Source organism: Tinamus guttatus, unplaced genomic scaffold (assembly GCF_059628265.1).
Source record: "Tinamus guttatus ecotype Peru unplaced genomic scaffold, ASM5962826v1 Tinamus_guttatus_pri_ptg000318l, whole genome shotgun sequence".
Classification (NCBI taxonomy): Eukaryota; Metazoa; Chordata; class Aves; order Tinamiformes; family Tinamidae; genus Tinamus; species Tinamus guttatus.
The window spans coordinates 1,448,746-1,461,227 of record NW_028288852.1 but is presented as its reverse complement, the minus strand read 5'-3'; the positions used below and the strand labels follow the sequence as shown (position 1 = coordinate 1,461,227).

The 12,482-nt window shown below is 39.6% G+C and overlaps 1 protein-coding gene across 5 annotated transcripts in view; it reads right to left on the bottom strand.

Moving 5' to 3' along the window:
* Positions 1 to 4,096: 4,096 nt before the first annotated feature.
* Positions 4,097 to 12,482, bottom strand: part of SON (SON DNA and RNA binding protein) — a 37,736-nt gene continuing 29,350 nt past the window's right edge. For 2 of the 5 annotated variants that reach the window (XM_088528976.1, XM_088528981.1), the window contains exons 9-12: positions 9,216 to 9,363; positions 5,338 to 5,406; positions 5,116 to 5,231; positions 4,097 to 4,593 (exon numbers count right to left, since the gene is read on the bottom strand). In XM_088528976.1, the coding sequence (XP_088385102.1) occupies positions 4,435 to 4,593; positions 5,116 to 5,231; positions 5,338 to 5,406; positions 9,216 to 9,363 (492 nt within the window). In that variant the 3' untranslated portion in view covers positions 4,097 to 4,434. Of the gene's footprint in view, positions 4,594 to 5,115; positions 5,232 to 5,337; positions 5,407 to 9,215; positions 9,364 to 10,101; positions 10,182 to 10,842; positions 11,059 to 12,482 lie in introns of those variants that run through there. The other 3 variants (XM_088528977.1, XM_088528978.1, XM_088528979.1) reach the window with 3 other exon arrangements.

Below are 12,482 nucleotides of genomic sequence, written 5' to 3'. Positions count from 1 at the left end.
CTTTAGTCATGGTCAATTAGAGGATCTCGCACATCACACACCATGAAATACTTCAAGGGACTCTTGAAGAAAATTAAAGAAAAGGCCTTGGACATCTCCTGTATTTTAGAAAGCTTTTTTTTTTTTTTAATAAAATGTTATAAAATATGATTATCTGTTGTCTTGATCTGCTTTCAGGGTAGAAGGCTTAGTTGGATTCATTGTGCCTGTACAAAGAACTTCTCTCCTACAAGAGAGGACAGCAACTTTGCCCACTGCTCTGTGCAACTATTCTTGTTGCATTCTCTAACATTCAAGTTTTAGTAGGGAGATTTTAGGCATAACACCTTCTCTTTGAGAGTACTACGTCATCTTGTGGATGTTTTTGACCTAAGGTTGTGCCTTTTGGTTCAGAATAAGCCCTAAGCTTTAGAACGACAGACAAAAGTCAGCCACAAACAGGAGGTTCTGGCTGTAGTTGCATCAGAATAAAAGGTTAAGATCCCTTAGAACTGCTACTATAACTAACAGTTATCCATATCCATACCCATTACCTTAAAACAAGCTAGAGTTCTAGAGCATAATACGTATAAATATATCCCAACTCGGAACAAGCCAGTGCCATAACCTACAGTTATGTCATCGGATGAAAGAACAGAGAAGGAGAGGGATGAGGCAGATGCTGATCTGTGTTCCCAGCACCAGACAACTGCTGGATTTAGTGCAATTTGTTACCCATTCAGGTACACAAAGTCAAGACAGTTGCTTGGAGAACTGTGTAATACCTTCCATTATACAGCTATCGTGTGATTTGACTCCTGCAGCACACTAGTGCTCTGAAGAACAAGGTGTAGAATAACTGTCATTGTGCTTATGTACCTAAGCAACGTTTCTCCTTTGGTTCAACTAATGTTGTAGTAATTCCCTTTTTGTTGGTGTAGTACAAGCTGACTGATGAATCTTTACATCGCTTCTCCCTAACTATTCTGGAAATGAAAGAACTGAACCTTTGATTAGCACCAGACACCATACCTAGTGCTAATTAGGTCTTTCAGGGAATACCTGCAGACCAGGCCAGGGAAGTCGCTGTGGGGCTGGTTAACTGCACTTCCCTTCCTGGGCACCTTTTAAGGAAGCCACACTTGTTACTCCAGTACCTTTTTCCCGCAGCAGCAACTTCTGAGCATGGGCCTGATCGTGCAGGCGCGTAAGACAAAGTACCGCGAGTAATGCAAGCGAGTAGCCTGGTGGTTGGCAAAGCAATTCAGCTTTTAGCAACCTCCTAACCATTTTGAGTTGCAGAGTTGAGGCAATCCCTTTCTCAGAAATACAATAATCTGCTTTAAGGGCAGCCGTAGTTCATATTGTCACATCCAACTCATCAGACGCGGAGAGAAAAACTACTGCAGTCTCTCGGCTATAAAAATAATCTCTACTAGGATGATTATCATTAAAGTGAAATTGCAGTTTTGTGGTCTAGAGCTGTGTGTAATTTCCAACACTTACTCCTGCCGCCTTCATCATCCACTTCACACCATTAGCTGGAACCACAACTCCTCCTCCTGCTATGCTGGTTTCAAGTCACAGCTTCCCTCTGATTTCCAAAACAAGTGCCAGTTGTCTGAGGTTAAGAACTCTTCCTGAAGAGCACTATTGGCTCTTCTGCACTGCACTGTTAACAGCAGCCCTGCTGCTGTCTTCCAAACTGGAGCTCCTTTCAATAAATACTACCATCAAACTGACTGCTGTAAGAGCGACTGGAGTAACTTAACCTGCCCAAACAGATGAATTTTTAACTCAACTGTGATCTGTCTGGAAGAACTAGAGACTTCAGTAGTTAGTTAAAACATTTATGCAGCTTTTGTACTCAAAGAGGCAATTTCAAAATCTTCCCTATATTTGGAGCCTACCTGTCCTTTAAAAAGTACAAATGAGCAGGCTGACAAGAAAGTGTTTTGGCACAAGCTGGCAACAAGATTGAGGGCACCTGCTCCAAAATGGTCTCCTTTACTACAAAGGAGTTGGAAAAGCTTCCCATGAAAGGTCAGTCCTAGAAGAATAATTTCATAGCAAAAAGTATAGCCATTAGCTAAGGAGATCAGGGCTTCTGCTGGAAGGACTCCCAGACTCTTTCCCTTTAAGACAGCTGAAACGCTGCAGAAATAACCAGGTTCCCTGAGAGTGTTTCCTAGTTGTTTTTTAATACAGGACTACTTTTCTATGTCTGCATGCAAAGCATACTCACAAACTCAACAGGAGTTGAAGTATCTTTCTAAACAACGGGCATGAAAATACAACAGAAACCTAAAAATTATGCATGTCAATTATGGTATCACAGCTCTCCTTTTTTTTGGTATACCTTCCTTATGACTGGGGTTGAATTTACACACAAGCCATCTCTTTTTAAGGCATGAAATCCAGAACTTGCCTTTTTTTTTTTTTTAATGAAGTCTTCTGTTAGATTGAATTCATCTGCTTCTTGCTTGTGAGATAACACATATTTCTTTATATCAGACATGAGTAATATGGACAAAAAAGAACAACCAAATTAACAAGTACAATATTGCATGTTCCCAGATGCGATACTGTGCAGGCAGCATTTACATGGACAGCATAGCCTCAGCAGAAGAATCAACATCTCTGGTAAAAGCAGGTGCATCAAAATCGGATAGCAACACGAGCCTGATGAACAGCTGCCTCCCACGTCCCCAGCTCAATACACAGAGCCGCACGGAGTTACATGGAGCCAGGCTTCAGCTGAGACAGGTCCCACACTCGTCCTTCCGCTGCTTACCGTCGCTCTTGCTGCTTACCACACACCTCCCTGCTATCTCAGCAAGGAAGGAAAGGAGACCTAAGAACAAGTTTTACTCAAAGACTGAAGGCAAGAAGTCAAACGGAAAAGAAGTTTAATTAAAGACAAATACTTCCACAAAAATTCTGATCACTTCAGGCATTTCTAGAGCGCTTCGATCGATTATTAAGGGGCCTGATTTCTTGAGAACGCTTGGTGGAGAATGCAGAACATTTCTCTGTCGTTCCCTTATGCCACGTGCAAGATGAGACACTGCTACTTGTCCCTTTAGAGCAGAGAAAGAGGCTTCGTTCAACATGGCTGAGAGAACACATAGTAACTCTACTTCATGGATAAGAGGTACAAGTAATCCCTCATCTCCAAAATTCTCCAACGAAGCTGTGTAAGAAACGACCTCAAAGACTTACCAGAAAATAAGGATCTTGACTAGTACAGACCATAAACCCTGGCAATCTGCTCATAACACAGCCAAACCTGGCAAGAGATGGAAAATGCCCTTTGCAGCCCAAGCTTTCCTCTCACCTTCAAAGTGCGCAGAGCTGAAGTACTACTTTTATTTTTTACCAAGTCTTTTGGCATCCTCTCCACTATCAAACAGCCAAAGCCCCGGCTCAGGCTGAATCCTCAAGGGCCAAGTACCATTACAGAAAACTAAAGCCCAAGGAGTTAATAATTTGGTAATACTCTAAAACAACTGCAGATGACTAGAATGGATTCTGCAACCCCTAACATGTGTCACTATTCTTTACAATACAGGTATTTCTACTGTGCGTATTTTCAAAACCTTATTTTGGCATGGATTTTAAGTACTGTTTACTGAGCAGTGATTAAGATTATGAACTTGTGCTGCTTTATTGACCGAGTCGGGTACAACAATTGAAGCATCATTCTGCCCCCCTCCCCCCCGCAAATCCAGTTGTAGATCTGTTAAAGAGTTTAAAATTCACATTAACCACAAATTCATACAATCAACATCAGGCAGTGTGTTAATCTGGCTGGAGGAGGCGGCGCCGCTCCCCGTCTCCCTCCCTCCCTCCTCAGCGCGTGCAGGGAGCGGCGCTCGCCGCGCGGCCGCCCCGCGCTGCCCCATCGCCTCACGGCCCGCGAGGGGGAGGGAAGCCCCGCGCGCCTCTCGGCCGCGGCCACGGGGATCCCGCCGCCCGCCCTCCCCGCGGAAACGGGGCCTGCGCGGCCGCTGGCGCCGGCCCTGGCCCTGAGCGGACTAAGGAGAAGCCGTGTGGCCTTTCGCCAGCTCTAGGCAAAAGGGCGAGAGGAGCTTTACCGAGACCAGGGGAAAACTTGCAGCATAGTACAAAACAGTATGAAAGAGTTAACATTCCATATCGAAGAGAAATTGCATGAGTTTTAAAACAAGGGTTTAGATTACTGATGCCTCCAGAGTCTGTTGTCTGATTTTAGTCATTTAAGAAATAATTACATCACTAATGTAAACAATATAAACATACCAAAAACTAAGTATGATTTAAATACATTTTGATGGTACAAAAGAAAAACCTGAAGGTGTCTGTACAGTTTTTACAACGTGGGAATTGCCAATGTATTTACAACATGAAGGGGCAAATACCATTTTCTGTGCAGAGTAAAATTATCTGAAATAATGTCAATATAAAAAACAATATCTAGCGGTGTGAGGCACTCCTAAACATGGTGGTAGTGGCCATGCTTTCCTTTGGTACAAGTCCCATCGCTTGGAGAGCCGCAGTTGCTGCTGTGGCTTTAGCATGCTTCTTATTAAGGCTGGCAAAAGTAGGCCTATATTCATTTCCATTGACTCTCACCTGTTTAGGAGAGGGGAGAAAATAAGAACGTTATTTCTCTCTATTTCAGGGGCAACAGTACATTGAGCTCCTTTTTAGCACACAGCTGTATGTGATTCTTCTTGGGGTAGACACAATTCACTTCTGGTCTGTAAGTACAAATAACCATTTCCCAAACTGTAACTGTTAATGCAAGCTATTACATGGGAAAAGAAAGCCTGTACTCTAACGTAACTAAAGGACAAAAATAGCTTATTCTTGCATTTACAACATCTTTCCAACAGTAAAGCGCAACACTACACCTGCAAGTAAGAAGCAAGAATATGATTCAACACAGGTTAATAATTTAAGTAACATCAGTTTCTTTATAGAATATGTGCTTGAGAGATCTGATTTGGCTTATAACTCTACAGGAACAAGACTGAAATTTTAGCACTGAGACATTGCTCAGCACATGCCAGCTACCACTGAAATACATAGTGATCAATTTTATGTCATGTTTTAATAGAGAAACCAACAGCAAACAAGGAAGCTCAAACCCACCTTAAAAATAAAATGTTTGCGATGATCAGGCCCACTATCATCTACCAACACAAATTCGGGTGGTGTCCATCTTCGTTTGTTACATATTTCCATCAATGCAGAGACTGGATGTTTACCTTACGAATTAAATGTATGTAAAATTTCAGTGTTTCCATCAGAAGAATCATCAGCAAAGATCAAAAATTAGCAATTTTTTTTTTCCTGAACAAGCAGAAATCTTACCTGAAAGGTCCTTCATCACACTGTAATGTCCAGATCTCTTTTGTGCCTTCTCTCCCACAGCAACAAGCCCTAAGCAAAATATGAATCAAGTTCATATTTAGAATTTTCACTTTTTTTCTGTATTCTCATCAGTAATGCATTAACATGTAGAAAGGCAACAGTCTTTTGAAAAGTCTTTCAAATCTCCTTCTCTTTCAGTACTTCTACCCCCCCACCCTCCATTCATGCCATGCATGACCTTCTCAACAGTTCCATGAACACACTGAACTGGCTGGCTAGTGTAGCATTATAAAAGTCAATCACCTGGTTTTCCATGTCTGCTTTGGGGAAACTTGGGAGAGAAGCTTAAAACAATATTTAAATAACACCCCCAAATCTCATCATTTACCTGTACTGTACAACTCCTAAGCCATTCACTGTCTAACAGTTTGCCTCTTACATACTACCATTTTGAAGTATTTCTCTTAAATAGTAAAACATGCTACTAGTATGTCCTTTTATCATGGGAAACATTAACATGCACCCAATTTCAAAGTTCAATTATTTAACCTTTACATCCAACTTCAGCCTAAATACAGTGATTGCAATCATATCTGAATATCGAGTTATCTATGAAACATGCAGTCGGGCCATAAAGCAATATAACAAACACAAGTTCTAGTGAAAATCACAAACTACAAACGAGACTTTTTCCTTTTTTTAATTTTAAAGGAGTAAAGGGTAAAATGTACCAATTGCCAAGAGCAATGCAATGCTCAGAAAGCAATTCAAGTTTCTTCCAATTCACTTTTTCCTCTTACCATAAAGAGATGTAAACAAAGTTTCTGAGCCACTATTTTCTCTGATTTCAATCCTTACATGTTATGCTCTTTGTTTCTTACCTCAATTTGTTTCTGTTCCTGGTTTTGGTGAATTAATATAGGAAGACAGGCATTTGTTTCCAGTTTCATTCTGTTCCTTCAGCTTTTTTGTTGTTTGCATTTTTTGGTTTTGCTTTAAAAGAAACCCTTCCCTCCTTAACTACATTTTCATCCTAACATATACACACCTCTTAATCACGAGCTTTCCAAGTAGCATTAAACCTCCAAAGATACGAATCAAAAAAAAGTTTGTTTCTTCTTTTTAATTAGTGTGGAAATACTTATATCCAAAATAAGCACACTTCCTCTAAAGAAAGGACTCCGAGAGTGTTTTCTTCATTACTTCTGCATCTCCTCATCCACACAACATGCCACACTCACCAATGCTTCTGTTCCATACCTGGCTCTGGGCAGCTCACACGGCACGCTCAAAAAAAGCTGCAAAGGGCCCTGTTAACAGGGTTGGTTTTCCATGGCATTGCCGACTGACTGAGCTTCTGTGAGCACATGCAACCAACAACCTAGCAGTTCACAGCAAAGCTCAAGAAGAGTTTGGTTTCAATGCCAAAATGCTTTGACCACAAGAGGACTGCAGTATCCATCTACCCGGAGAAAAGTCAGTCTGATGGAAAGTCACAGCAAAGGTTGGCAACGTTGTGGCTTATGTCTTCGTACAGCCACCAGGGGAGCTCTTCAGCAAACCCCTCATTCCCATATCCAGTTTATTATTTCAGGAGCATGTTGTAACATGTGCTTTAAAAATATTAATTGACCTGTTTTTCTTAATGAAACAGACTCCTTTGTAGATAAAATTTCAGGCCAACTTTCATTGCCATACACATGTTGATAAGTCATTTCCTAACCCTTAATTTTAATCAAGGGTGACTATAACCCTCTACACAGACCATTATAAATTTTACTGTTCATTCATACGGCATTAAGAATCTCGTCATAACAAGAAGCTTTTCGTCAAGAAGCTACTCATCACAAACGTATAATCCTTGCTCTGTTGCTTCTTCAAAAGGCATGTTGGTTCTTCATAACAAAGATTTTCTCTTTATACTGTATGCTTGGCCGGCCCCAAATTAAGTATTCTTTATCAATACAAAATATTTTTAGATTGTTTTGGGGAAATGATTAGACAGATTCTCTACATGATGGGAATTGAATTTGGGGGGAAAAAAAGATGAAATCCAAGTAAAAGTAGGACATCTCTCAGGTTATCAGCATTTACAAATGAATCCATCATCCGACAGGAAGAGGTGCCCTTTAATTCTATCTAACTTCTCTCCATCTTATAAATTACATTTGAATCAACTGTTGAATCAAGTGAACTTCTTTCCTCTCATCAATATTAATTAAGCAAAACTGATTACCAATAGCAAGTGCTTTATAAGTAACTAAGTAACAATGAAACATTTTCCAAAGAAAGTTTTCTGGCCAGCCACTCTGTTACCAGGTTGTGTTAATTATTTTTCTTTAAATGGAAAGATTGCACTGCAGAAATGAACAGCTGTAAAGGAATTTTGGTCATCGTATAAATTCAAAGTGCCTGGACTATATGTGTGGAGACTGCTGCACTTCTCCGTTTATAAAACAAGGTTACTAGGTGGCCTTTAAAATTTAGGAAGTACTGGACTTCCTATTTTTCCTATTCTTGGACTTCCTATTTATATTTTTTATATAAATCACTTAGGTAAGCATTCTCATTTTCTACCTCTTTGCATTTAATATGCAAATTCAAGTCATTTTCACTACAAGAAGTGAGCAGAATAATATTGAATTATATCTCTTATTAAGAGCTAATAATTTCAGCCCCCAAAGATTTCTCCAACTCTGACCATATTCCAGTAAATAAGGTTCACAATTTGTATTTATATAGTTTGGGGGTTCCTCCCCACCCCCCAGCCCCAAATACAGCTATGAGCATCAACAGAAGTTAATAAAACCCCACAGCTCAAAGCATTTTGTGCTTTAATGTGATCTTTTTTATACACTAAGGGTCCGCATTTTCTAATATGTGCGACACCACCAATATGTGCTTGCTTTCCTGCTGTCAGTGTTTAAGTGGTTGTTTTGATAACACACCTAATAGAACAATTAAGGCAAAACCACAACTGCTGAAATGCTGCAGGTTTTACTTAAAGCACTTAGAATTTCCTATGTGTTTCAGATGAAATTTTCATTAACATGAACTCTAAAAACAGAACTCATGAGGAACATGCTGGGAAGATGGTCAATCATAAACCATGATACGCTTTAATTAAAAAAAAAAAAAAAAAAAAAGAAAAAGGAAAAAAAAAGGAGCTAAATCTCTTGAATCAAATGAGGTAAGTGCAACAGTTCTCCACCTAGGACCATATGTTATATAAGGAAGGTGAGAAATTTTGCTAAAGAAGCTGCTAGAAGCAAGTACAGACATATCACTGTAGCTGAGCAAAGGTGCCTGAGGAAGAATCAGATTAGGAGATGGAAGCACACAGACTCTTTTTGGGAGACCTAAAAAAACTGTATGACGGTCTATTCATGTAACAGCTTCAGCTGAAAGGCAGTAATAAATCAGCTCTGTAACTCCCACCTCTTATTTCTGTCCTTCCCTCCAGTTTAAATACTCCATCTTATATCCTGCCTCATTCCTGCTTCAGGCACCTTCCTTAACACCAACCAGAACAGATGGTTCCACATTAATTGGCTGAATGGAGAAAGAACAGGGCAATTGATGCATATCCCTCACTTAAGAACCACTGAGGAGCACCTTTTTTTTTTTTTTTTTTTTTAAAAAGGTGGAAGGAGAAGGATAGGATAAGTTTAAGGACTTCTGGAAGAGTTTGCAGGCATAAGGCCAAGCCCACATATAAATCAGCCAGGTCTTGAAAAACCACGCTATCAATACCATTTATGTCATTCTTTTTATGGTGAAACTATATCTAAGCAAAATAAAGTAGTAAGTTTTTTCATCTTCGAAAAGAAGGCACGTGTATGTTTATGCAGCCGTAAGACATTTACAGAAGGGCTTACCTTTTCGATCCGTCTTAAAGTCAACCATAATAGGCTCAACGCTGCCTTCTTTGTTTTTTCCCAGCCCTTCTCCTTCTCTCCAGCCCATTTTTCTCATCAGCTGAGCTCCCATTCCTCCAGTTACTGGGGCTGCTCTTAAGAACTGATCCTATCCAGAAAAATAAAAGTAAAACAAGTCCTAAAGTTAGCGCTGGGATTTAAAAGAGTAAGTCGGAGCTTCCAAAAATGTTTCTAACAATGTTTCACAGATGCAACTCAAATGAACACACCTTAGCCTTATATACATTAACATCTTGTATAAACCAGAATTCACGCAGACACACGAGACACAAATCAATGGTTTCAAAAAAGAACAACTTAAAAATTCTAAAGCAATCCTTTAATTCAAAGTGGCAAGTGACCCATTTCAGACGTACATATTTAATAAAATGATAACCATTTATTTTTAAACACACTACTTTGGTTCCAATGTCTCTCTTCTCATCTTGTGAAAGGAGGCAGTGTTAACTGTTTAACTGGCAACATTTGTGCCAAGTGTACCTAGTTATTGAACAAAATACAAGCACATTTAGTAATGACATTCAAATAGTGTTTAGGCGTATTTTTAACATAAAAAAAAAAGAAAAAAACTTTCCCGTTTTATTATACAGCAGTTGCACATTCAAGTTTTACTCTGAAATTCCACATGAAACAGATAGAGCTTTTTCTTTTCTTTTTTAAGGAAAAAAAAAAGGCGCTTAGCCACACAGTTTAGCAGCAGTCGTCACATTGTTTCAAATCATCATTAACATAATAGATGTTAAATGCTGAAAAGCTTATCAACAGAAACTTTAAATAATCTGTTTTGATGTAAAGAACTTTAAAAACTCCTTAAATGTTTACGTACCTAGGCCTCGATGGCCGCAGTGTTGTGAATAGTAGGGCTGGCATTGACCGTGGCAAGAAGGCAGCTACAAGGATTTGACCCTGAAACAAGTTTCCATATAGAGGGGTGAAAGTTCACAGGTTATTCTGTGAACTATCATCTCTCTTCTGCCCCACCCCCTGACCCAAGTAAGTAAGTCAATCATTTCCATCACAGCAAAAAATTGCTTGTCTTAAAATATACAAGTTTACACACTGGCACTGGTAAGTCCGTCAGTTATTTTGCACAGGAGATCAGGTGACACAATGCCTAGTATTTTGTAGATATTTTACTCACTACCAAAACGAATAGAAAGAACACTTCTTCCTTGTTTTGAGTTGCGCTTGCAAAAGTAAGCATTTCCAAGGTTTGGAAAAAAGACTGATAGCTCCTTGGCTTTGATTAATATGTAAACAAAAATAGAAGTCTTACTTTTGCAGAAACTGCAGACAACAAATTGTTAAGGGGATTAACTTTTCAGCATGAGTAACTCACGCACACTAATGTTGTGTGTGTGCAATCCCCAGTATTCATAGTGTTAAATAAAAAAAAAAAAAAAAAAAAAACCTGAAGACTGTGGTAAGACTTCTTCAAATATTTATCTATTTAACAAAGTTCCTATCAACATGCAACCGGATGCTGCATTTAATCACAAGGTGCTCTGATGGAAGAGAGGCTAAGCCCACCTCTCCAGTTCAACTTTTCATTTTGTTTCATTCTGACTGGTGCAGACCATGCAGTTTGTGTGTACACAGAGACAATCAGTTTTCTCCATACGAACTGCCTCAATCTATACACCTAGAAGGGCTTTTACTTACTTCCATTTTCATTATCCGCCCTCTTTTCCAGGAACCTCTCATAAGAATAGGGCAACCATGCCGAGAATGATACAAACCCCAGTCAATGTCACCCTGGGTTCCGATTCCTCTTTAGTACCTGCTTTGCAATGATAGAATTTGCAATATCAGCATCTGTTTCATTATCACCAATGTGCATTCAGTTCACAAATGAAATACAGTGCAATTCCTTGAGGAGGTCATTTTAATATTACACAGCTTTCTCATTACGCCTGCAAACATACTGACTCTGGTGGCCAGAGGTGCTATAGAAAAAGGAAACGAATCAAAAAACTGCTGCTCAGAATTTTAAACTAAAGCACTGAATTCCTATAAAGGAGTTATCAGAGCCTGAACAAATTCCAGGTCTAGGGAAAAAAAAGGTTCTAAATTCAGGTGTGCATTTACTTAAAAAGAAAAAAAAAAAAAAAAAAGTAGTAGTGTGAACTGAAAATTTTATCTGGTAACTTGAGTAGGGTTTTGTTTCCCAGGCTGCCCTGGCACTGTGACACGCACAACAGAACAGAAACCTGGTGGCGGCCGGAGAGCGGCGTCACTTTTGCTTCATTCCGGAACGACCAGCGAGGGCTGCGTGGCTCCCCGAAGGTCACACCAAGGAGTGCTGTACTGCTACGAGAGGAGCCTAGAGAAGCCTATTTTGATTCCAGCTACTAATAAACATTAAAAGGCTTGCTGAAAGCTTTTTTTTAACCTGGTACTAAGAATCAGATAAATAGGCATCTCTAATGCCACTAGTACAATTATATTTCCTTGTTTTTTTGTTTTGTTTTTTCCCCCCGCCCCCCGCTCTCTCATTTGAATGACAGAAAAACTTCCTTACTCACCATCAAATAGGGCACGAGTAAAAATTAGTCTCATGTCCAGAGTGAAATTTCCAAACATAAAAGTATTAGAAAAGCTAACAGGAACACAGAAGCGGGACATACATTCCTTTTATGATTACTAAAGACTCAACAGGTGGAGGCCCACAGAGGTATTTAATGGCATAAGCACCCTTGCAGGTCTGGCCCTTGAGAAAGATAACGGACTGGCTTGTATTTAGCACTGTAAATCCCACATTTCTCTGTGTTTGGTTACTGTTAGCCAACTGAGTTAATTACTGAGAAAGTAACTGTTCTCTTTCATTCTCTAACCCAAATTTGAGTAAGCCAGCATGAACTTTTGTCCTCTCCAGAGCTCTACACTCCCTGCAAGGTCAGCCAAACGAAGCTCCCTTTCCTTCTGCCGGCAGGTGGAGACAACTCCTAAGCCATAGCCTTGGATCAACATCTCCTCTTTGAAGAGGCGGCTACATATGGTAACACCTAGTCACACAAGAAAGTTTTCAGTATTTTTAAGTAAAATTATTCCTCTTTAAATAGTGAAATGAATTTGGAAAAAAAAAGTTGGCATCAGTATCAAATCTACAATGCTTTGATTAGCATTCAAGGGCTTAAACAATTTAAAAAAAAAAGGCACTTGAAAGATGATTTTACAGCTTTGTCTGCCTAAAAGACAGCACAAGTG